The following is a 25,902-nucleotide window of genomic DNA, read 5'->3' as shown; positions in this document are numbered from 1 at the left end:
AGAGAAATGAACATGTCCAGCCTCACACAAACCTGTACACGAATGTTCAGAGCAGCATTATCTATAACAGCCAAAAAGTGGGAAAAACTCAAATATCCATCGACAGGTAAACGGAAAAACGAAATGTGGTCCATCCATACAATGGACTATTACTCAGCCATGAAAAGGAACACAACTCAGACACCTGCTACAACGTGGATGAACCTTGAGAACATGGTGCCGAGTGAAAGAAGCCGGACGCGAAAGACCATATGGTGTATGATTCCGTGTATACCGAAAGTCCAAACCGGGCAAATTCATAGAGACAGAAAGCAGATCGGTGGTTGCCCAGGGCTGGGGATGGAAACAGATGAATTGCAAAAGGATGTGAGGGATTTGGGGAGGATTGGAAATATCCAAAATCTGGACCATGGTGGCTGTCGCACACCTCTGAATATACTAAAAGCCACAAATCCTACATTCTATATGTATGGCCCCTGTATGTATGCTATGTGAATTATATCTCAATAAAACTATTTCTTAAAAAAACTCTGCACATAATATCTGGGGAGGAAACACATTAACATATCAATAGTGGTTGTGTCTGTCTGTCAGAGAAGAAATCACCTTTATTTCTTCTTTTTTTTTAATATTTTCTAAAGTCTCCATGATCAGCCTGCAGGAATTTTATCATTGCGAAAATCCTCACCGTATAAACTGTTTTAGAAAGTAAAATAAAATAAATGATCACGGAGCTGAAGCCAGGGGCAGGCCCTGCAGGAAGGGATCCATTGGATGAGCAGCATGGGGTCCCTGCTCCTCACCTTTGTGGTTCTGAGGACGGGGCGCCCCACCTCCTGGCTGTAGTACCCCACACCATTTACAGTCATATTGATCGTTAAGGTCCCCGAGACAGGTTTCCCAAAGGTATACCTGGAACAAAAGGACAAAGAGGGTTAATTTCACATGGAGCAGCAGGGGAAGGGAGGGGTCAGTCTCAGGAAGGCCAAGCTCCCGTGGTGTGGCCAGCTGATACAAGGATGCTTCCCCATCCTACATTCTGTGCTTATAGCCCTTCCCACAGCCCAGAGTCAGCGCAGATAGGCCAGCATAGGGGCCTGCAATCCTCTGCACCAAGACTTGTATTTGACAGAAAAAGAGACCAAGGGTCAGAGAGGAACTCTGGATCCAAGAGCCGGAGGGTATGTGAGACAACCACTGGGCCTGCCACTTATTGAAGCAGGACAGTACAGAGGATCAAATAACCATGGGCACCAGGGAAACCTGGGCCTAAGTGCCCTGTGAATTCAACTTTGAACCAGGGATCAGACTGCTCAGTTTCCTCACCCCAATAAAACTATCCTCTCAGAGATGCTGGTAAAACTTAAATGTATGTTTGTCATGCCTTATGCAGAGGGGACACCTGCCTACAGGGCCCACAAGCAAGACGGCAGATCACAGTGAATAAAAAAATAACACCAGGCATTTTGATAGTATTTTCTAGACTATAAAAAAGGTGTGTGTACCCAACACATCCTTGGATTTTATTTTATTTTTTAAAATTTTATTTAAGTATAGTTGACAACATCCTTGGATTTTAAAACACATGTAGCAGGGGCACGTGGCTAGTTTGGTCAGTAGAGTGAGGCACTCTTGATCTCAGGGTCATGAGTTTGAGCCCCACGTTAGCAGTAGAGATTACTTAAAAAAACAAAAAAAACAAAAAAAAACCCCACACAGCTGGAGGAGCGGAAGGCAGTAGAACCGTCTCAACCACAAGTTCTAGGAGGTGGCAGAGCTGGGCGGGAACACAAGTCTTGGAGGACTCTCCCTGGAGGGCCCCAGAAAGGGACAGCGTCCCAGACACCCTCTGGTCAACCCTCACTTTGGAGCTGGTCATTAACCTGGTCATGAGACAGGTAATCCCTTCAAGAAATCCCTTGCAGGTCAGCCCATTCTCTGTGGGTGCTGTTTGCAAGGAAGGGGGGGGACACTGGAAGGGAAGGGAGATGGGTGCCCTCCCAGGGGGAGGGGAATAAGAGCTGGAAGAGGGGAATAACGGCTGGAAGAGGGGAATACCCCCCCCAGGGGCGTGTCTGAGAGAGAAGGGGCATGCCCATGGGGGCGTGTCCCGGGGAAGGGACGTGTCTACAGGGGAGGGGCGTGTCTACAGGGGGAGGGGCTTGCCCATGCGGGCCACCTCTTTCTCACCTGGCCCGCACAGTGCCCTTCTCGCATGTGTCCAGGTCCCGGATATACTGGGGCGGGTCGATAAGGAGCTCAAATTTCGGCAACACTGGAAGGAGAGAGCAGAGAGAGGGAGGGGCGGCTCCCACCGCTGGGGTGGCCTCAGAAAGTCCTGGAGCTGTGGGAGGGATAACGGCAAAGCCGCAGCCCCGGGCCACCGAGCGGCCAACACCACAGGAATCCACACCCCCACCCTTCGTTGAGCGTGGGCAGCATTCTGGGGATTTTGCTGACCCACATCTATTTCCTATTTTGGGGGGACGCACACTTTTTCTCCTGAGAGGCCCACATCTCATCACTTTTAGGCCATGTGCTCTGCATGCAGCCCGGCCCAGAGGTGCATGAGTGGCTCAGCCCTGGGAGCGTCCAGCCATCTGGTCACCCTGGGCAGCTTGGGGAGGAGGGACGGACACCCGGACACCCAGAAGCCGCACGGAGGAAACGCGAAGAAGCTGGTCCTTCAAGCTTGTGAGGCAAGGCCATAAATTCCTTTCCTTTTATTTCCAGAGGTTGCACTGGGATTCTGCCGCTTGCAACCAACAGCCCTGCCCTCTACAGCCTTTCCTTCTAGGGCCTTCCTCTTGAAAGGAGAAACCCTTGACCAGGTTAAGGGAGAATTTCAGCACAGAAGCAGAGTAAGTGGCTCTGGTCCATGTTTGTTGCCCAGCTCCTGTTAACATGAGCAATTTCCTGAATGGATCTCAACGTCTCAGCTCCCCCATCCGTGCACAGGGTCGGGATGACAACGGAAGAACCAAAAGAAACAGACTTAAAAAGGAAGGGAGGGGGCACCTGGGTGGCTCAGTCAGTTAAGCGTCTGCCTTTGGCTCAGGTCATGATCTCAGGGTTCTGGGATCGAGCCCCACATCGGGCTCCCTGCTCCTCGGGGAGCTGCTTCTCCCTCTCCCTCTGCTTGCCGCTCCCCCGCTTGTGCGCGCTCTCTCAGTCAAATAAATAAATAAATAAAATCTTTAAAAAATAATAAAAATTAAAAATTAAAAGGAAGGGAATTCTGACCCAGGCTACGACATGGATGAACCTGGAGGACATCATGCTGAGTGAAATACGCCAGACGCAAAAGGACAAATACTGTAAGGTCCCCCTTCCACGAAGCACCTGGATGAGTCAGAGTCCCAGAAACAGGAAGTAGGATGACGGGCTGGCCAGGGGCTGGGGAAGGGGACGGGGAGTTAGTGTTTCGTGGGGACCACCTTTCAGTCCGGGAAGATGCAAAAGTTCTGGAAATGGAGGGTGGTGATGTCTACCAACAACACGAATGTCCTTAATGCTGCACAACCGTACATTTACAAAGAGGGAAGATGGCAAATTTTGTTACGTGTGTTTCTATGACAATTCTTAAAAGGGAAAGGACAGAGTGCCCAGCTCTCTGCACTGAGCCCCAGCCAACGGGGCTGCCGCCGTGCTCCCCCTTCGTCGGCATCCTCACCGGGTCTGTGGTTTCGCCCGGATGTGAAATCCCAAGATCCTAAGATTCTCCAGCTTACCATACTTCTGAACTTCGAAGGACTTGTTGTACACGTGGCCTTGCACTTGGACGAAAATGAACCATTCTCCCAGCACCGGCTGGTCAGACAGGGGGAAGGTCATGTTGACCACACCTGCGTGCAGAGAGACAACAGTCACCCTGGGGCAAGTGCGTGCGCAGAGCCAGCCGGGCCTGACCCGATGCCGTGCGTGGGGGCTGCCCTGTGCACCCCAGGACATTGAGCAGCATCGCTGGCCTGCACCCACTCGATGACAGTAGCTCCTCCCCCCGAGTCACAGCAACCCCAACTAGTCCCACATAATGCCAAGGTCCCCTGGGGGCAGAATCCACCCCCCCGCTACCCCCCTCCCGCCCACCAGGTGGTAACTGCTGCCCAAATTGAGCACGGATTCTGAACAGGCTTCAAGACAGAGCACCCCTCTCCCTGTAAATGGGCCCCCATGAAATGCCACCAGCCTCAGGCAGAGAAGGCGGCTTTGGCTTCGGGTCTGTTCCTTGGAACCCCGATGGGAGCTGTTTTCATGCTGGGAGGAGAGTCGGGATTTTCCACGAGCCTCCAATGCAGGAATCTGGATGGGCGCAAAGACTCCAAACACCGCTTGGGGATCTGTCACTCCCGAGTGGGACTTGCTCTGCCTGTCCCCAACAGTGACACCATGAGAGCAGCTCCGCGGGACTCCAGAGAAAACCCAGAGACTACAACAGTCCCCACCGCTTCTCTCCGTCACTGTGGAATTGGGAAACCTGACGGCAAAAGGTCTCTTTCCTCTTATATTCAAAGCCTTTGACAGTCAGAGGAGGTTTGGGGCTGTATGTTACCAACATACATTTTCTATGGGGCCTCATTAGCCCGTGGCCAACGTTACTAGACATCCCGCCAGGACGGGAGCAAAATCACGCCAGTTGAGAACCCCTGGTCTACACATATCGCAAGGAGTTTATTTTTTTTATTTTTTTTTTAAAGATTTAATTAATTTATTTGACAGAGAGAGAGAGACAGCGAGAGAGGGAACACAAGCAGGGGGAGCAGAGGGAGAGGGAGAAGCAGGCCTCCTGCTGAGCAGGGAGCCCAATGTGGGGCTCGATCCCAGGACTCCGGGATCATGACCTGAGCCAAAGGCATCGCAAGGAGTTTTTTAAATGCGAGTTTTTTAAATTCCCTTCCTCTGTGTTCTGAAGATCAAGTCCATACACCTCCCTGCAGCCCGAGAGGCCCCCTGGTCTCACTGTTGCTTCTGGTGTCAGCACTCCTGACACGTGGGGCTCCCTCCTGTGCCCAGCTTCACTCTCCCTGCCATCCACCGGGCCTCTTGCATGCTGGGCCTCTGTCTGGAACACATTCCCTCACTTTGCCCGGCTAACCTCTGCTCCTTCTCACTTTGTTGCTGGAAAGGCTTTTCCTCCAGGCAGCCTTCCAGGATTGTCCCTGCTGCCCCGGGCTGGGCAAGAACCCCGTTTTGTCCTCTCTGAGTTTGTACTTCTCCCTCCTAGCGCTCATCATGGCAGATGTTATCGTGTGGTTTAATACCTGCTTCCCCCATTGGGCAGAAAGTTCACCCTTTGTCAGCATCTACTTCAGTGCCCAGCAGATATCTGCTGGTAGGAAGACAGAGAGTTAGCGAGAGGGAGGGAAAGCGGCCGATGGGGAGGGTAGAGTAGAGGAAAGCAGGCGGAGTGCCAGGCAAGAAGGTGGGATGGGTCACCAAGAGAGTCCGAGAGTCCTGCCCTTGGCTGCACAGTAGCCCGTGCAGCCCCAGGCTCAGAACTCAAGGAAGGACAGTCACAGAAGCCCTGTCCCTGCTTGTCAGCCCTCCCCAAGCACCTCGGAACCGGAGAGAGGGCTCAAGGGCAGATGAGGGGACCGGAAGTGTGGCATTGCACAAACCACCACAATCCACCTGCCTCCTAGAGGCTCTGCACTCACAGAGGCACTCGGGGTCCAGGAGCCCCCAAGGGGATGATGAGGTGGAAGATCTGCAGTGGGAGGAAGATGGGGGCTGCTGACAAACAAGACCCTGATGTTCCCCCAAAAGGCCTCAAGTTCAATGCAGCAGCCCCAGCTGGATGCCGGGACCAGGGAAACATGGGTGGGGTGCAGGGCTGCAGGGAAGGGATGCATTCAGAGAACATTCTAGCTCCCTGGAAGATTTATTGCACCTGCCACCCAAAGGTGCAGCCCCCAAAACTGTAGAAGGAGAAAGGGAAGGGGAGGGGCAGAGGCTCACCGCAGCAGAACGGCTCCAAGTGTCTCCACTCTGTCATCCTCGAGCCCCTGGGGTCCTGCGGGGGACAAACACCCATAGTCAGCTCAGGGCAGCCGGCGTGTCCCCAGCACATGTGTGCACCCTCTGAGCCCTCTCTCTAGGGTGGGACAAGTGTGGAGGGCAGGCCCCCAGATCAGCCATATACAGGGGAGCAAATGAAAGCTCGGGGCACAGAAGGGACTGGTCTGAGGACACAGGGACAAAAGGGGCTGGATCTGCTCCTCCTTTAGGGAACCGTGTGCAAATCTACAGAGACACGTGCTTGGCCTGTCCCAGGGCAGATGCGGGGCCCAGGGATAGACCCAGTCCCAGCCTCGTGAGGTGCTGGGACAGGTAGGATCTACCTCGGCAGCAGACGGTCGCTCGGGCAAGACAGAGAGCAGGCTAACGGGCCCCGAGTCAGAGCGGACGGGGTTGCACACCACTCACCAGAATGTAGGCTTCCAGCTGCAACAGACAGACAGACAGACAGGCAGTGAGCACAGCCCCTGCAGGCCCCCAGCCCTCTGAGCATGCACCACCCGCCCAGCCGTGCTCTGGCCTCCCTCTGTCCCACAGACCTCCCCCTGGCTCCCCAGGGGACTCGGAGCCCCAGGACAAAACCCAGAACGGAGGTCGAATCTGGAAGGAACAGGGGAGAAAGCCCAGTTGCTGGCGGTGCCCCTGGCCAGGTGGTCCCGGGCCGGTGTGTTCCAGGCACAGGGTTTTAGAAGCTGATCTCACCTTCTGGCTGACGGGCCTCAGGTTCGGGGTGACAGTGAAGATGCTTATGAGCACTGGAAGGGAAGGAGACAGTCGTGTGGCAGCTCCGGGCGTGGCTGGCCCTCCCCCCCCGCAGCCTGCGCGAGCTGCCCACCTCGGTGTCGGGGCTTGTACACCGGCTTGTCGGTCTGGATGAACACGGAGGCGCCCCGGCCGTCCACAGTCACGGAGGTCTGGTTGTGGAAGAGGGGGCCCTCCTGCGCCCGCCCGCCGCGGCCCCACACCTGCAGGAGGGCCTGGCCCCGGAGGCCCGTGGGCACCTGCAGGCAGAGCACAGAGCTTTGCGAACGACAGAGTGTTTCTCAACGTTGGCACCAATGACACTTAGGACTGGATCAGTCTTTTTTTTTTTTTTTTTTTAAAGATTTTATTTATTTATTTGACAGAGAGAGACACAGTGAGAGAGGGAACACAAGCAGGGGGAATGGGAGAGGGAGAAGCAGGCTTCCCGCCGAGCAGGGAGCCCGATGCGGGGCTCGATCCCAGGACCCTGGGATCATGACCTGAGCCAAAGGCAGATGCTTAACAACTGAGCCACCCAGGCATCCCTGGACTGGATCAGTCTTTGCAGGGGGAGGCCACCTCGCCATTGCAGGGTGTTGAGCGGCATCCCTAGCCTCCGCCCACCAGATGCCATAGGACCCTTCCCTCCCCCTCCCACCCCACCCTACAGTTATGACAACCAGAAATGTCTCCAGCCGCTGCCAGTGTTCCCTGAGGAGCCAGAACCCCCCCCCCACCCAAGTTGAGAATTGCTCATCAGGAGGTATTTTAAGAGTTAAAGATCCCAAGACCTTTTTTAGAGTCTCTAGTCTAGTCTGAAGATCCCCTGGCCCCCTCTCCTAGAATTATACAGCCCTTCACTGGTCTCATCTACAAATCCACAGCACCGATCCTGTGAAGAGTGCCTTCCGAGGGGCAGTGGGCAGGGATCATGCATAATCTTAACCCCTGTCCAGCGCGGCCCTGCTTTCTGATTCACAAGAAAGCCAACCTGCTCAAAGGGCAGCTCTAGGGGACTTATCAAGGGCTTCCCAACTATTGACATCTGGGGCTGGCTCTTTCTAGGTCATGGAGCTATCCTGAGCACTGTGGGGGTGCTGAACACACGGGAGGTGCCCTCCCCAGTTGTGACAACCAAAAAGGTCTCCAGACACTACCCGATGTCCTGGGGCCGGGGGCGGGGGAGAGGGCAAACATCCCCACCAGGTGGGAGCTGCTGCCTTAAGAGAAAAGCTTCTACCGTCATCAGTAAGGCAGGAAGGCCTCTGTCCCACAGCACTCAGGCACTAGGGACACCCTGCAGGGGAGAGGAATGGCTTCGGACATTGTACTGATCCCTGGGGGAGGGCACGCTGTAATTCAGCATGACTCTCGATGTTGCCCATTCATTCCGGGATTCCTTTGAGTGCCTGATAAAAGTTAAGGAACAGCTAACCCAGAAAACGCCTATAATTTCAGTGTTGTGAACCTCTTGAAATCCAAGGACTCCTGTTTAAAAACCCACATCAGAGGGGCGCCTGGGTGGCTCAGTCGTTAAGTGTCTGCCTTCGGCTCAGGTCATGATCCCAGGGTCCTGGGTTTCAGCCCCGCATCGGGCTCCTTGCTCGGCGGGAAGCCTGCTTCTCCCTCTCCCACTCCCCCTGCTTGTGTTCCCTCTCTCGCTGTCTCTCTCCCTCTCTCTGTCAAATAAATAAATAAAATCTTCAAAAAAAAAAAACAACCCACATCAGAGAATTACCTGAGTAATTCTACAGGTGGTGCTGTGCAGGGGCATTGCTGTGTCTTCGAAGACAAAGCAGGACCAAGCAAGAGGCTTGGTTCCTAACCTGGTCATTCTTCTTTTGGGGTGTTCAGCCTAAGGCAGGCATTCAGAATGCTAAGACATTTTTGGGGCGCCTGGGTGGCTCAGTCAGTGAAGCATCTGCCTTCAGCTCAGGTCATGATCCCAGAGTCCCAGGATCGAGCCGCACAACTGGCTCCCTGCTCATCGGGGAGCCTGCTTCTCCCTCCCCCTCTGCCCCCCACCCCCACACGTGCCCACACATGCACACACATGCATGCACACTCTCTCTCCCTCTCTCAAATAAATAAATAGAATCTTTTAAAAAAAGAATGCTAAGACATATTTATGTACAAAGATGCTCGCAATGTTTGGATTACGTTATCAAAACCCTGAAAACAATCTTTAAAAAAATCTAACCATGTACAAGGTGGAGAGAGTTAGTAAATTAGTACATAAAAGAGATGCAATAGGATGTGGTTAACAATAGGAGGCAAATTACAATTATAGAGATTTGAACACATGGAAGTATGTTTACACAGTGAGTTAATTGAAAATAGCAGGGAGCACGAGGAGGTCTACCATTTAATTGCAACTATGAAAGAAACGTCTTTATGTGGATGAGGATTTATGGGGAAACACGAGAAAGTGAAAAGTACGGGGGGATGGGATTACGGGTGAGTTTTCTCAATTTTTTCTTCATTATTCATTGTTGACATCACCGTTACTGATTTTTCTCACCACACACGAAACTTCTCTTATTCCATTCCAATCAATTATTTCCAAGGTAGGGTTCATGAAGATGTTAAAAATTCATAGCTTACCTTGAGTTTGATTGTGCCTTTATCTAAAAAATAAAAATTAAATGAAAACAGTTAAATTGGGAGCTGGGTTTGCCTGCCTCCCTGAGCTGCAGCTTTATAACTGGGGGGGATTGTCTGTGGACAAACACACACACTGGATCATGCTGGTCTGGTCTGGGCTGGGCTGGGATTGAGAAAAGTGAGAGGTTCCCTCCAAGACGGAGAGAGCTTGAAGGCCAGAGGGGATGGACAAAGCTGAGCTATTCAGGGGGAAAGTTGGCCAGCCTACATACTTAATAATTCACTTCACCCCTGGCCCCATGTCCAAGGTAAGCTGTGAGGGGAGCAAAGAGAAAACTCCCGGGGAGTGGAACAAGAAGAAGGGTAGAGAGAAAGAAGAGGAGACTGAGGTCCCCAGTGGACCTCCCTCCAGTAGATCTGTTTTCCCATCACCTCTCTCTTGACCCAAGCTGAATCATTTACCATTGTGACACCTGTCCGGGCTTTCTAGCCTCTAAGACTTGATTTTGCCATCTACTGTTTTTGCCTCCCAGTCTCCATTCCCCATTTTTTACTAGCAGAACCCCAATTTCCTTGGGGGAGCCACCCGCCCAGCTCCCAGTTTAGGAGGTGTGCGTGGCTCCGTCCCTCTCTCGGGGCTCTGTGAAAATCTACAGAGGCCCTCCCCCAGTCACAGTGATTGGTTCAGAGTTGAGCACATGACCCAAAATGGGCCAATCAGTTGGGTCACGATTGAGCACGTGACCCAAGTTCGGCCAATCAGAGAAAACGCTGGGACATTCTCAGTGGTCTGGAGAACCCGTCACTCTCTCGGCTTCGGGGAGACGCGGGCCCATTCAGAAGTGGGGCTGGGAGAGGACAGCCCGAGATGCCAGTGGACTTCCCTAGTTATGGGAGCCCGTAAACACTCTGTTGCTGAAGCCAACCTGATGTGGGTTTTGGGGTGGCCCACGGAGTCAGGACTGCCTGCACTCCTGCCCACCCAAGCCCTCTCCTGGTTTCCACTCCAGGCCCGCCTCTCCCCGAGGCCAGGCGCTGCGTCGCGGGCCTGAGAGCCCCGACATCACCCTCTGTGTCTCCTGCGGCGTGCTGGACCACAGGCCCTGGGCAGCTCCCCGCTCTCACCACCTGGATCCAGGAGGCCCGCGCGGTTGTTATCTGCAGTTTCCCAAGGACAGCCGGACAGAGGCTGGCTGGGGGCCTGAGTCCAACTCAGTGAGTCTGGCTGGAAGCCTGGAGTCTGCATCTAACACCACGGGGGCGCTAGAATAGCTCAGCCAGCGGTCTGAAGCGGTCCTGAGAGTCCCTCTGGGCCCCGGTCCCACCTGTAGCCGGAAGGATGCCCGACTCCATCCAGATCTGCACCCACAGAACCTGGGCTTCAGAGGAACAATTCACTCTGGTTTCCTAGACGGGGCAGGTGGCTGCCCCTCCTGGGTCTCACTCTCCCCATCTGAAAAGTGGGGGGAAAGCAGTCTGTTCTCCCTCCCCTGCTGGGAGGTGGGATGGGAGAGAAGCAAAGCAATGCCCACATCGCCTGAGCCCCGAAGGCCACTTTGCCAAGGAAGAGGAAGCCCTGGTCAGCCACCTCAGGGACCTACCCAGGATGGCTCCCTGGCTCCATGCCACCTCCTCGCCCTGGGCCACCAGCTGAGCCTGGACCATGACTTCTCGGGGGGAGTTAAAGATGGTCACACTGATGACTTCCTCTACTCCCGAGCGGAAGACAGAGGGTGCAGCAATCAAGTAGGCCCTGTAGGAGAGGAGAACCTCAGTGAAGGCCAAAGGCTGTCTGACCCACCTCTGGCCTCCCTGCCTCTCTGGCTGGGTCATGGTGCTCCCTGCGTGGTCTTCCACTCACGGCTGCCCACACCGTGATGACACTGTCATTTTATGTATATGGGCCCCCCACCGACCTGTGAGCTCCTTGAGACCAGGGGCTGGCTTATTCATCTCTGAAGCCCACTGACGATGTAAGAATCTGGCCTCTCTGGATCTACCCAGCACCACACCCCCTTCCAATGTCTGCATTCTGGCCTGTGGCCTCTGCAGTCAGCGCATTCTGCCACAGGACCTTTGCAAGTGCCGCACCAACACTGTGACCCACTCTCCTGAATAACTGGCAGGATCCCACTTCATCCTCCACAGCCACCCTGTGACAAGTGCCAAAAAGCCATTTACAGAGTCAGAAATTAAGTCCTGGAAAGCCAAGCCACGTGCCTGAGCCAGTAAGAGACCAGGATGCAAACCCAGGCGGCCAGACTCCAGAACCCAGTGGAAAGAAACAAGGAGCTTCCTGCAGCATTAATCCTAAGAACAAAGCCCTGAAAATTAACTAAATGGCCCCAAACAGGAAAAGCTCCGCGAACAGTCGCGCCAAAACCGGCCTCTCCTGGAAGGTAGAGAACATTATCTTACTTTCCAGATGGGCAAGCTGTCGCGCCAAGAGAAGGAACATGCCACAGGTCCCACAGTCAGACCGGGGAGAGCCTTGGGGCGCCCTTAGGGCACCTGACCTGAGGCACACAGGTCCTCCCCACCTGAGCTCCTGCCTCTGGTGTTCTACAACCTTCCGCGGATAATCAGAAAGTCTCATTCATCTTTAACCACGAAAACTGCTCACAAAGCACAGCAAACACCAAGAGCCCAGACAGGAAAGGCGGCACAAACCCAGCCATGCGGAGCATTACCGGCACCAGAAGGAAGCGGGCGAAAGGGAAACCACTAGGCCAGGCAATGAGAGAAGGAGAGATTTTCGTGTCTCCAAAATCCCCTCTGGGACAACCAGACGTCCACACACAAAGAGACAAATTTAGACCCTGCCTGAGTACCATACACTGAGGTGAACTCAAACTGGGTCAGAGATCTAATACGTGTAAAACTATAAAAGCCCTGGAAGAAAACAGGAGAAAGGCTTTGGGAGCTGGGGTTAGGCAAAGAGTTCATGTGTAAGATACTAAAGATGCTAAAAGCACGATCCATCAAAGAAATCACTGATAAACTGGACTTCATTAAAACTTCATGAAAAATCTGGCATTTCAAAAGACACACTGGGCTCCTGTCGGCTACCGTCCGGCTGCAGCACTGACCCTGGCAGCCCACTGGGCTCTGTCCAGCTTGAACAGTGGCCAGAGTTCAGCAGCTCTGGCTTCCTATGTGGACTGTCCTACTTCAGGACTGCCCGGAGCCTGCAAGGACCTCGGGACATACCAGGTACTTCCTATGTAACTCCAACGCCGATGAGAATGTGCAAAGACCCTAGTTTTGTACGTGCACAGCCCAGATCCAGCAATGACTGGAACCAGGAACGACCTGGGGGTCCAATGTTCCGTCCTACTCCAGCACCAACAACCACCCACAATGACCGGCTTTCTATGCGCAGCGTCTGGCCTCAGCCATGCACAGAGCATGCATTCGTCCTGGGCATGTGACTGCATTATCTGGAGCATGCAGTGACCCTGGGGTTCCTGAATGCACTGTCCAGATCCAGCACTGACCAGAATGTGGACTGATCCCGGGTCTTACGCGCTCTCTCGGATTCTCATGCAAACGGGGTGTGCGTGCAGTGACAGTGGGGTAAACATATACCGCCTCAAGCACGGGAACTCTTGCTTTGTATGTGACGTGTAGTGTTTGCTGCCTCCAGCACCCACCAGAAGGTGCAGGGTGCTCCCTGAGTTCCCATGCACAGTGTCTGGCCTCAGCAGTTCACGCAGCATGCAGTGATCCTGGGTACGTAACTGTGCTGATCCTGGGTATGTAACCATCATCACCCTAGGTGCGTGCTGTGTATTATCTAATCCCAACACCGACCCGGGCGTGCAGTGACTCTGGCTTCCTACGTGTCCTGTCCCGCCGCAGCGGGACCTCAGCCTCCTCTAGGAATAATCTTTCCATCTAGCTCCCAGCTGACCCCCAGACCTCCCACATAGCACATACAGACCATGGGAGAGCATTTGGGGAATAGACAATCCACATGTTCATGTTCCTTGGTTGCCTCTTAAAGCCCGTATCCAGATCTGAGTTAGATTTTTCACCCAAAGGGCCTCGAGAACCCAACAGAACCAAATTAACTCTCCCCGAGATTCAGGAGTTGCGGCTGCTGGGATGCTTGCCAGCCAAGCATCGTTGACCTGATGCACCACCACCACCCTCCCACCCCCCACCCCCGGCCCCCCGGCATCAGGACTGACACTGGTTTAAGTCTTAGAAGGTCTCAGAAGTCCCGGCCTGGGAATGGTGGTGTTTGGTAAAGAGTAGACAGTACTGGTCTTTTTTAAATTTTATTTTATTTATTTTTTTGAGAGAGAGAGAGAGCACAAGCAGGGTGAAGGGCAGAGGGAGAAGCAGACTCCTCGCTGAGCAAAGAGCCCGATGTGGACTCAATCCCAGGACTCTGGGATCATGACCTGAGCCGAAGGTAGACGCTCAACCATCTGAGCCACCCAAGCGCCCTAGACAGTACTGGTCTTATGACAACGTGCAAATTTGTGCTGCTTTCTGGGGTCAGGGATTCCTCATGCAAAAATCACATGGGTTGGGGCACCTGGGTGGCTCAGTCAGTTAAGCGTCTGCTCAGCGGGGAGCCTGCTTCTCCCTCTCCCTCTGCCCCTCCCCCCGCTGGTGCTCTCTCTCAAATAAATAAATAAAATCTTTTTTAAAAAAATCACACAGGTCACAGAAGTGGGTATCCAGGGCAATTCCTAAATCGGAATCCCTCTAGTGGGTGGACCACAGCTGTGGCTTAGAGGCCGACTAATCTAGAACCCCAGGTCAGTAATTTTGTACTTCGCAGCACGTGTCTCCCAGCACAGGGATTCCATTTCCCTTGACAGAAGGTAATATCCCAGGACAACTTTAGTCAGAGGCAAACACTCCTGAGAACCATTTGAAACTCTGCAATCCAGAGACTCTGAACTTGGTCTTTATGAGGCGAGGTCTGTAATTTAGGGCCCAGTCAAGCTTTGTGGCGGGGGTGGACCTGCGCATGGCCAAATGTTTCGAAGCATCCCTGGCCTCCACTCAGTAGATTCCAGCAGCATTGCCTCCCCCAGATGTGGACCAAAAATGCCCCTAGAATTGCCCAATGACCCCAGGAAAACAAAAATCACCCCCCCCCCCAGGGCTGAAAACCTCTATTTTAAGGGATGCCTGCTTTGAAAGATCAGGACAAAAATTTGCTGGATTCCAGTTTCACAAGGCCCAGGGGAGGTAAATCCCATTGGTCAAAGCGCAGTGTGGCGTCTTACTTTTCCAACTGTGATCCTAAAGCGACACCACCCGCCTCGTCCCACGGTTGACCTGTTTTCTGGGAACTCCTAAGCAAGCGCCGCTTGAACAAGCCACCTCATCAAGGCTGAGGCTGGACTACACGGCTGAGCTTGGGCAGCTCCAGGCGGCCCCCCTGAACCCACAGCCTTGCAGGGCTCACCCCAACTTGGCAGTTCTGGAAATATTCCCGGTGAAGCCAACTCATGGGAAATTCTCCTTAGCGGCTAGTTAATTCACCTCCTCACTGTGTCAACTCACCAGAAGCTCTGTAGTCAAACTTCAAGAAAAATGTGGAAGCAAAACAAACACTTCCTCCCCGCCACCACGCCCTCCCAAGGAAAACGGAACGGTAGGTCTCTCCTCCTATTTCCCCGCGAAGACACGCACCTCTTACCTCCGGGCCACGGACAACTTGAAATCGCCACCCAAGACGACAGCCCCCGTCACACCAAGGGGGTGAGGTGGGGAGGAGGCCCTGACTCCCTGTACCTCCGTGTGGCCACCTCTGAAGGCTGGGGGTGCCCCCTTCCCAGTCCGACCCCTGGGAGTCAGGGGCCAGGAGTCTAGGTCCCGCCCAGTGCGGACGCTGTGTAGCCTCGGACAGGTCGCTGCACCTCTCTGAGCCGGTCCCCGGGGCCCCCTCCCCGAGAAGACAGCCAACCTCCTCCGTCGCCCGGTGCAACTCACGGGGCCTGGGGCGCGGCGCACACGCCGTCCCGCGGCGACAGCAGCAGCAGCAGGCGCCACAGCAGCGGGCAGAGCAGGGCGCCCCACATTTTTCGGCTCCGCGGGGGCGCGGCGCCCAGGGACGGGGCCGGGCCGGGGCTGGGCCAGGGTCGGGGTCCGAGCGCGCCGGTGCCCCCTGCGCCGCCGGGGGCCCTTTGTTCGCAGCCCCCGCGCCGTGCGCACGGCGCCATGCGCCCCGCTCCGCGGCCGGCCAAGCTGGGGCAGCCCCGGACCAGCCCCCTCCCCGGACCCGCCTCGTCCCCCGGCCCCGCCCCGCGCCTTTCCCGGGACTCATCCCCTCCGTGCACTCTCCCCCACCCCCTCCCGGGCCCGCCCCGCCCCCCTGCCCGGACCTCTGGGCGGATCACCCCCCCGACCCTGCCCACGCCCTCCCCGCTCCTCGGACCCGACTGGGCCCCTATTCCCCTCGCCCCCTCCTTGCACTGCTCTCCGCATCCTCCCAGCCGGGCCGCCCGCCCCGCCCCCTTTCCGGACCCTGACCCGCCCCCGCTCCCTTCTCGGGACTCATCCCCTCCAGGGACTTTCTCCGGACTGCCCCGCCCCCTGCCCGGGCCTGACCCCACCCTGGACCCTCCCCCTTCCTCGGACCCAAGCTGTCCTTTCCTTCTCGCCGCATCCTCTGCGCTCCCCTTTCCACCGGTCGTCATCCTGGGACCCACCGCCTTCCGGGGCTGCCCCCCTACCCGTCCTCCCCTGCCTCCTCTCCAGCCTCCTCCCCAGTCGCCCCTGCATGGCCCCCTCTGCGAACTCGCCCCGCCCCGGCCTCCGGGTGACTGTTGCATCTCCGTGCCGCCTTCACTCCGCGACCCCGCAGGGCGCGCACCCCAGCCAGAGCCCGGCGACCTGTGCAGTGCACGTGGCCTCAGGATTGGGGAGACAGGCTAGCCAAGGGACGAACCTTCCAGATGCGCAGCTGCCCCTGGGCTCCTGACTGCCAGTCGTCACTTCTACCCTCTCCGCGCCCCTGCAGCTGTCCACGAATCCCCTGGGCCAGGCCCCTCCCTCTCTGGGCCTCCCTTTCCCCTCTGCCATACAGCAGGTTTGGGCCCCTCAGAGTGTCCCCAACTGAGCAATGGTCCCCTTGTCATAGGTTCCTCAGAGGATGGGAGGCGCACCTTCCTTCTATGTCATGTCCAAGTCCTGTCCCCCTCCTTCCAGCATCACCCCCCCTTCAACTGGCACCTTTGGCCCCTCTAGGAGGACCATTCCCGCTACCAGGGCCCTCCTAAAACTCTAGTGCTGACCACACTTCCCTCCTGACCCAAATCTTCAGGGATCCCTGTTCATTGGGACCAAGTCCAAACTCCAGGCAACCCTGAGGCTGCCCTGATGGCTCAGCCTCACCCTGGTTCCTCAGATGCTTTGTGCTGACCCCTCAAACCCTGCTCTTCTGCCCTTTTCCTTTGGCTGCCCAACCCCTGCTCCTCTTGAAAGCTTCCTTTGAACCCTCCCTGCTCCCAGGCACCCTGGGTCCTCTAGGTGGCCTCCCCACCAGCCCTCTCGTGGCTTTAGGCCAAGCCCTGGGCAGGCCGTGGGGACTCCAGGGCAGACAGGGCTTGCCTTAGCAGATGTGGGAGGGGCCCTGCAGGAGCCTGGGTGGAAGGGGGAGGCAGCAGGCGCGGCGGGGTGCTGAGGCCAGGAAGAGGTGCAGGCCTCTCATCTCAGTCCGCTCCCGCACCAGGCAGGGCCTTCTAGCATAACCCTCCTAATACCCGTCTGTCCTGCCGAGCCTGCCACACCTCCCCTTGCTCTTCCGTAAACTGGGCCCCGCTCTCCAGCCTCGAAGCCAGCCTCCTGCCGCTCCCTTTGCTCCCTTCCCCTCTGGGCTCTGGCCACACTGGCCTCCATGAGTCCATGGACCGCCACCCACCACTACCACACCCTCCGGCCCAGATGCCAGTGTCCCTTCCTCCTGGAGTCACAAGGCTGCCCCCACCCCACGCTTCACGGCTAGCCCCACTGTCCCTCCTTCCTTGACTGCCGGGGTTATAAGGCCTTGGATTTGACAGGCTGCCTTTCCAGGTCCCCAGAGGCCTAACTGTGAGTTCCCTGCTCTCACCAGATATGCCCCCCACCAACTTGGCAGAAGAGGCTGTCCCCCACCTGTTCCCCTGGCAGCCTGACCAATTACACCCCACCCATCCTCAGCCTAGCGGATCTCACCTCCTTGTCTTTCCAACAAGCCAATCGCTTCCTCCCCTGGGAACCAGGGGCACCCCACCCTCCTGTTACTACTACAAAGTCTGCCTCCTGCAGCCTCAGGCTGTTCACTCCCCTCCCAAGTGCAACCTCCATGGGTCTTGTGTGGCCAGCTGGGTCCTCCCACAACCTAGGGCTGTGAGTATATGCGACTTACTGCTGTCCATCTCACCAGACCAGTGTTGGGTGCTGTGTGTTTGGCCATCTCAGTGCTGGGGATCCCTCCTTCACTAATGGGGTGAGTAGGAGGCGACCAGACACTACCATGCCCTCATCACCCAGTTTGATTCTCTGGTGCTCCACGCAGGGGCCATGATTGTATTATCCCAGGAGCACTTGCTTCCCGTCTGTCTCCCTTGGGGTACAAGCCCCATTTGCTGCTGGACACCCAGTCCCTGGCTCCAAGTGGGCACTCAGTACACACGTGCTGACGTCCTCACCAGCCCCCTGAGCTGCGCAGGGCACTGGGGAAGAGCCGGTTGGTCCATTTCTAGGAAATGTGTGAGTCCTTGTCTCATAGGGCCATTGCTAAACGTTGAGTTGTGCAAACTTGCAATTAAATATATGATATTAAAAATAAAAGTTGTGGGCGCCTGGATGGCTCAGTCGGTTAAGCGTCTGCCTTCGGCTCAGGTCATGATCTCGGGGTCTTGGGATCGAGCCCCTCGTTGGGCTCCCTGCTCAGAGGGAAGTCTGCTTCTCCCTCTCCCACTCCCCCTACTTGTGTTCCCTCTCTCTGTCAAATAAATAAAATCTTAAAAAATAAAATAAAATAAAAGTTGTAAGTACTCTAAAGTGATCACTTCCTCATTTCCCTGAATCTTACTATTCTCTGTGCTCCTGAGGATATCACTGACTCTTATACCTGATGGTGAAGAGACTATAATACTACTCATCCCTCCCCCCATCACATTTAGTGACTTCCTGCTGGTAGCTTCAAACTGGCAGGGGGGGCTGGTGGGGAGTCCCATCAATTCCACTCTCATTTGCTTTGAAAGCACAAATTTGTTCCAACATGATGGACACGTCAGAGATGGATTTGAGCATGATGTGATCGAATGTGGTGTTGCTTATGTAGGATTTTGTCCAGGGGCAAAGCTGGATGAATGGACTCTGCCCGGCTGACGAGAGTTGCATGGGATACACAACCTCCCCCCCCGTCCCATACACACCCCCCGCCAACATCTGCAGGCTCCCTCAGCTGTTAGGAGCTACCATGCCAGGCCCCATCTGGAAACCTGGCTACAACCTCCCCACACCATGTCCACCTGTGAACCTCAGCTCCCTTCCAAAGGTCAAGTGCTGTATTTGCTGTGATAGTCACATCATTCTAAGCCAGGGCCAGGGAACCATGGACTTTACCTCCAAGCATGTGGCCAGCTACTTCCAGGGTGGTCAGAGCCTCCACTCCTCACTGACCCAGGGCAGCCTCAGCCTCGGGGGGCGTGCCTGCCTAGAGCACCACCTGATCCCCTGGAGCCCCGGCTTCCAGGGAGGCTACAAGGCAGGGCCCTTCTTCTGCCCTTTTCCTTTGGCTGCCCAACCCCTGCTCCTCTTGAAGCCAGGGAACCATGGACTTTAAGTGCGACAGGAACCAGATGCACTTCAGCCACCAGAACAAAGATGGAGTCGAGACAGTAGAGCAAGGGCGCGCTTATCCTCACCACCTGCTGCGTGACCCAGCCTCAGTATCTCCTCCAGGACTCCCAGGTGTTTAGAAAAGATGCGCAAGGAGAGTGGGTGGGAGAAGCTGCTCAGAAGCAAGGTGCAAAGGCTGCTGGGGATCTCCGCGGAGCAGGAAAGCACCTTCCAAGACACCTTCACAGATCAGGAAGAATCCAAGCTGAGATCTGCCCAGCACTCTCCCTGCTGCCCATGGAGAAGAGCGAGCATTCACCCTCCCCAGCAACAACCAAAATGTTGGCGGGGTGGGGTGGGGGTGTGGGTGTGCACGTGTGTGCGTATGCACACATCACATGTGCATTTCAGGCCAGGCAGGGGCATGGGAGGAAGAATGAGCCTCCTGCGGCTGCTATAACAAATTACCATAAACGGGTGGCTTAAAGGGATTTTAAACAACCCACAGAACAGGAGAACATATGTGCAAATCATGTATCTGATAAAGGATTAATGCCCAGGATATATAAAGAGCGCCTGCAGCCCAACGACAATAAAAAGCAAACAACCCAATTCCAAAATGGGCAAAGGGTCTGAATAAAGGTTTCTCCAAAGAAGACACACGGATGGCCAACAAGCGCATGAAGAGATGCTCAGCCCTAATCGTTAAGGAGATGCAAATTAAAACCACAAGGAGATATCACTTCACACCTGTTACAATGGTTTCTTATTGTTTTAAATGGACCATTAACAGCCAAGCCGGTGCCTCTGCCCAAGCGTACTCCTGCGCGGGCTGATCAGCTTTCTGTGGTTTCCTCTGCAAATGGGCTCCGTGGCCTAGTGTCCGCGTCCCCGCCACCTGTGATCACGCGCAGAGGCCTGCGAGGGGTCATCGCCGAGGTTTCTAGCAGCCTGCAAGCGACAGTCTGGCAGCCATCCCCTCCAGCAACTCACTCGTGGCCTCCCACGACTATTACTGGTGCCACCTGGGCTCCCCTTCCAGTAACAGCTCCTGCAGAAGTGCAGAGTATGCTGGGGAAGCCATCCCTCACCACCCCAGTCTCCCCAAGGCTGACCCGGGTCACTGGTGGGCAAGCTTCTTTTTCGGGAAGTCCACTCTTCCATACTCGGCTGCAGTGTTGGAGTCCCCAGAACGCTTGGCATCTTCCCAGGCTTCCAGCAGCAGGATCCTCTGGGACTTGGCTCTGGAAGCCATGAGGGCCTGGTGGGCAGCCTGGCAAAGCCAACATGGGGCCCCCATCCTGAGAGACCAGCCCCCATTCCCCGCCCCCCTCCCGCCTTCAGAAGGCTCTGGGCTCATCAGAGCCCCTCCCTTCTCCTCCCCCTAGACTAGGCAGGCTGCAGCAAGCGGAAGCAGTTGGGTTATTTTATATCAAAATAGCAAAACACCAAAAAAGAAGTTGAGAGAACCCCACTCTTTACTATCCAAGCCACACATGAGCCTTCCTGACACCCTGGAACCATGTGCCTCGCACCAAGTGGAAAATAAATTTGAAGCAGCCAGTAAAAAAAAAAAAGAAATTTTTTTAAATAAATAAATAAACCATACACGAGTTTTGGTGAGGATGTGGAAAAATGTGTGCACTGTTGGTGGAAATGCAAATTGGTACCGCTGCTGTGGAAAACAGTCTAGTGGCTCCTTGAAAAGCTAAACATAGACTTACCGTATGATCCAGCAACTCCATTTTGGGGTATATACACAAAAAACAGAGAGATGGTAAGTAAATATGGGGCTAAATAACAATGTTCTCAGCAGAGAAAAGACATGAATTAGGTGTAGGGTTGCCAGAGTTAGCAAATAAAAATATATTTACATTTGAATCTCAGATGAATGACAAAAAAAAAAAATTTTTTTTTTAGTCTAAGCATATCCCATTCAACATTGGGGATATACTTACACTAAATAGAGATGTATTTGTTCCTTATGTAGGATTCACATTTGACAGGGTGTCCTACGCTTTATGTGACGATGCTAACTGGCTTTGGATAGAGAGTAAGATCTTCATTATCGTCTTTTTAATAACCTCACAGAAGGAGGAAGTGGTTCCTTCAGGTTCCTTCCGACTTTGCATAGGAGACCCAGCCATTGCCGCGCTAGGCTTATGCCGGAAGGACTGAAAGCAGGTGTTCAAACAGACTGTGCACACACGTTCACAGCAGCACTAGTCTCGATCGCCAAAAGGCAGAAGCAACGCAAATGTCCATCAACCCAGGGATCGATAAACAAAGTGTGGTCCATCCGTGCAACGGAGCATTAGCTACGAGGAACAAAGCCCTGAATCTCGAAATCATCATGCGGCGAGAAAGAAGCCAGACACAAACAGACAAGTCGTGGGTGATTCCATTTCCATGAAATATCAAGAACGGGCAAATCCACAGCGACAGGAAAGATGAGCGGTTGCCAGGGGCTGGGGCAAGGGGATGATGGGACAAGAGTGACTCTGATGAGGATGGGGTCTCCTTTGGGGGTGATGGAAATGTTCTAGAATGGACCGTGGTGACGGCTGCACTACTCTGTGACTATACTAAAAACCAGTGAATTGGACCCTTTGAAAGGGTGAATGTAGGATATGTGAGGTGTATCTTGATAAAGCTGTTGCTCAAGAAAGAGAAGCCCGGGGCTTGGCTCTTTAGCAGGAGCGTGGTTCGCAGGGAATGTCTGGCACTGCTGGCCACACCCGGGCCCTCGGTGCCTTTTGGGCAGCAACTTGAAGGCCAAGGGCGAGCTGTTGAATTTGCTTTGGAAATTTGGAGCTAGCAAGTCCGTCCTGCTCCAGATCCCTGTGCTTGGAGCAGCTCCCCCCTCCAACACACACATTCACCCAGCGCCTTGCTCCCCCGCCCCCCCCGGCCCCCACCGCCCCCAGAATGCCAAAGTTTTTCTCCGTGGTGTTGTTCCAGGAGTCACAGGCTCTGCTTGTCTCGTTGGGGAACATCTCGCTGAGATGTTCAGCATCATATGAACCCGGACAGGCCGTGGGGGACAGTGCTGGTCTGTGCCGAGCAGCAGAGTCGGCTCCCAGCCAGCGTGGCCGGGCGGACATGGGGGATCACTGGGTAGTGGAAATCTTAGGGCAAGACCTAGGATTTCCTATCTAGCTCCAGTCATGAGTGGGGCAGGGGTTTTGAGACCTGACACACAGAGCCTGGACACCTTCTTCCACTGCCCCCCAACATAGGGCGCCCCGCCAGGGAGGGGTGGGCAGGTGCACCACCCCTTGGCCTTTGCAACGGAGCGGGGGGGTGTCCACACTGGAAATCTAATTGCTGGTTACTTTCAGGATTCAAGGAGGAAGGAGGAATGACTGCTAATGGGTATGGGGTTTCTTTCTTTTTTTTAATTTTACTTATTTATTTGCCAGAGGGAGAGTGAGAGAGAGAACGAGCAGGGGGAGCGGCAGGCAGAGGGAGGGGGAGAATCAGGCTCCTCGCTGAGCAGGGAGGCCGATGCGGGGACTCGATCCTGGGACCCTGGGATCATGACCTGAGCCAAAGGCAGATGCTTAACCGACTGAGCCACCCAGGCATCTCGGGTATGGGGTTTCTTTTAGGGGTGGTAAAAATAGTAGTAGTTGCCCAACATCTTGAATATACTAAATGCCACTGAATTGTTCCCTTTAAAATGGTTAACTTGGGACGTCTGTGTGGCTCAGACGTTAGGCGTCTGCCTTTAGCTCGGGTCATGATCCCAGGGTCCTGTGATCAAGCCCTTCATCAGGCTCCCTGCTTGGCAGGAACCCTGCTTCTCCCTCTCACACTCCCCCTGCTTGTGTTCCCTCTCTCGCTGTGTCTCTCTCTGTCAAATAAATAAATAAAATCTTAAAAAAATAACAAAAAATAAATAAAATGGTTAACTTTATAGTATGTCAATATCACCTCAATAAAAGAAAAAAAGAGAAGAAAGGAAAATGCATCTTGCTGCTGAGGAGCCCAGGACTCCCAGAGTGGCCCCAGGATCTCAGAAGGACCACTGCACAGGGCAGAGTGGTCCAGTGGAGCAAGTGAATTTTGGAGCTGGGTGCAAGTTCAAATTCTGACTTTTACATTTACCAGCTGTGTGATGTGTGAGAGGTTGCTTGACATCTCTAAGCTTTTTAATTGCCCCAGCTACAAAGTGGAGATCACAACACTTCCTTGCAGACCAATTTGGGGATTAAAACTGAATTTGGAGGCGCGCCTGGGTGGCTCAGTTGGTTAAACGACTGCCTTCGGCTCAGGTCATGATCCCGGGGTCCTGGGATCGAGCCCCGTGCCGGGCTCCGTGCTCCTCGGGGGGGGGGGCGGCCTGCTTCTCCCTCTCCCTCAGCCTGCCGCTCCCCCTGCTTGTTCTCTCTCTCTCTCTCTGTCAAATAAAGAAATAAAATCTTTAAAAAATAATAATAATAAAACTGAATTTGGAGATTAAACTCACTGGGACCATGTCTGACATACAGAATGCACTTGATAGAAAGGAATCAGGTTCCTCCAATGGAACACCACCATGAAGCAACGAAAAAGAAAGAAATATTGAGGGGGCAGAAACATGGATGGATCTCAAAACGATGTGAGGTGAAAGAAGACAAGCAAAAAAGAGTACACACTGTAGAGTTCCACTTATAGAAAATTCTAGAAAATGCAAACTAATCTAGAGTGGCCCAAAGCAGATCAGTGGCTGCTTGAGAAAGAGAGGGAGGAGCAGACAGGAGGGATCAGAAGGGGTCTGTTGTTCTTGTTATTGTGAAATAACAAGAAACCATACTTGGTCTTTGTTCTGGGTTCCTGGCTCAGAGCTCCTAACACCCTTGTCACTTCCTAAGTGATGAGTGATAGGAACATCTTTTGTAATATTGACTTTCTGTCCCTGGTTTCTGAAACAGGAGCATCTTTTGTTATTCATAGCAGGCTCCTTCCAACCACACCTGAGTTTCTGTTAATGGGGTGACTTTGGGAACACACCTAAGGATGGGGGCTGCTTGTCAGGGAACCAGCCATGTGATTCGATTCCAAAGAGTCGGAAAAGGGGCTGGAGATTGATATTCAGTCACCGATGGCCAATGACTTCATCAATCGTGACTATGGCTTGAAGCCTCTGTAAAATCACAAAGTACAGGGCTTGAAGAGCTTCTGGCTTGGTGAACACGAGGAGGTACCGAGAGCGGGGAGGGGAGGGGTTCCCCAGAGGGGGCATGGAAGCTCCACGCCCCTTCCCACATACATGCCCCATGCATCTCTTCCTCTGGTATTATCCTTGATAACACACTGTAACAGGAAGTAAAGCACTTTCCAGAGTTCTGTGAGCACTTCTAGCAAATTATGGAATCCAAAGAGGGGGTCACAGGAACCCCCTGATTTGTAGCCAGTCTGTCAGGAGTCCTGGAGATCCAGCCTTGTGGCTGGTGTCGGACGTGGAGGCGGTCTCGTGGGACGAAGGTCCTCACCTGTGGGGTCAGTGCTAACTCCGGATGATGTCGGGATTGCTCGGTGTGGAAAACCCACGTTTGGTGTCAGAAGTGCTGTGAGTACAGTGCAGGAAACAGAAGTTTTCTTTTCGGACCCAGGGAATTTTTGGGGGGTGTTGGTTGCGTTCACTGTCTCGACTCTGGTGATGGTTTCACAAGCAAGTACATAGGTCAAAACTTAGCTAATCCGATACTTGATATAGATATGTGCAGTTTATTGCAGGCCACCTGTGCCTCAATAAATCTGTTTATAAAAACAGAAACATAATTTTTTAAAAGATTTTATTTATTTACTTGAGAGAGAGCGCACAAGCAGGGGGAGGGACAGAGGGAAAGGGAGACTCCCCGCTGAGCAGGGAGCCCCACGCTGGACTTGATCCCAGGATCCCGGAATCAGGACCTGAGCTGAAGGCAGACGCTTAACTAACTGAGCCACCCAGGCGTCCCCATCGACAGCCCTTCTTACCAAGACCAGAGCATGGCTGGGGGTCAAACACCTCCAGGCACCTTAATCTGTCCCTTAGGCTGCCATGAGGGCCCAACATTCATCCTTGGAGGCTCCAGCAAGACGAGAGCAGGGACCAGCCTCAGGCGGCACTCAGGCCAGCTCTGAGGTTTGGTGCATGAGAAAACTGAGGGCCAGACAATTCACCCCCAAATGGGAGCCCTGGCTGGTTCTGCCTTCTGGGCAAACAGGCTGGAAATAAAAGCACCACAGTAAACGCCCTGGCCCGTCTCGGCTCCGCCGGCCACTTCTGTCCTGGGGAAGGTGCCAGCTCAGTGCCAGGAATGTTCTGGACACACCCGGGACAAGGAGGCAACAGAAGAGGCACCAGGCTGCCGTAGCTCTAGGCACCCTCTGCTCCCTGCGGGTGGACTCACCCAGCCCTGCAGGAGACTGGGTCTGCAGGGGACAGAGCCCAAGACAGCCACCTTGGCCAATGGTGTGTCTGATCCAGTTGGGGTGGGCAAGGGACAAGGTCCCCTGGGTCAGGTGGGCAGGTGCAGACAGCCCTCAGGTGAGGTCACTGCTTCTTCCCCTTCTTCTCTCTATGGACACCACCCACTTGGCCAGGGAACCAGGTGCTCAGAGATGGACCAGACTGGCCCAGCCCTCAGGGGATCCCAATGTTTAGGAAGATCAGTCTAAACAGGTGAGTCCCAGAACCTCTGACAGCAGAACTCACCTCACAGGGGACCAGTGGGGACTAGAACTGGGGATGCAAGCCCAGCTCTAAGCCCA

At 54.4% G+C, this 25,902-nt stretch overlaps 1 protein-coding gene across 1 annotated transcript in view; it reads right to left on the bottom strand.

The window, feature by feature from the left end:
- Positions 1 to 15,460, bottom strand: part of CPAMD8 (C3 and PZP like alpha-2-macroglobulin domain containing 8) — a 74,911-nt gene extending 59,451 nt beyond the window's left edge. The window contains exons 1-10 of the mRNA XM_036095335.2: positions 15,325 to 15,460; positions 10,968 to 11,119; positions 9,367 to 9,389; positions 6,854 to 7,019; positions 6,721 to 6,773; positions 6,427 to 6,444; positions 5,959 to 6,013; positions 3,732 to 3,845; positions 2,191 to 2,275; positions 804 to 912 (exon numbers count right to left, since the gene is read on the bottom strand). Coding sequence (XP_035951228.2) covers positions 804 to 912; positions 2,191 to 2,275; positions 3,732 to 3,845; positions 5,959 to 6,013; positions 6,427 to 6,444; positions 6,721 to 6,773; positions 6,854 to 7,019; positions 9,367 to 9,389; positions 10,968 to 11,119; positions 15,325 to 15,413 — 864 coding nt within the window. The 5' untranslated portion in view covers positions 15,414 to 15,460. The remainder of the gene's footprint in view (positions 1 to 803; positions 913 to 2,190; positions 2,276 to 3,731; positions 3,846 to 5,958; positions 6,014 to 6,426; positions 6,445 to 6,720; positions 6,774 to 6,853; positions 7,020 to 9,366; positions 9,390 to 10,967; positions 11,120 to 15,324) is intronic.
- Positions 15,461 to 25,902: the final 10,442 nt, after the last annotated feature.

Source organism: Halichoerus grypus, chromosome 1 (genome assembly GCF_964656455.1).
Source record: "Halichoerus grypus chromosome 1, mHalGry1.hap1.1, whole genome shotgun sequence".
NCBI classification, from domain to species: Eukaryota; Metazoa; Chordata; class Mammalia; order Carnivora; family Phocidae; genus Halichoerus; species Halichoerus grypus.
The sequence above is the reverse complement of the archived record's forward strand: the minus strand, read 5'-3'. Positions and strand labels throughout refer to the sequence as shown.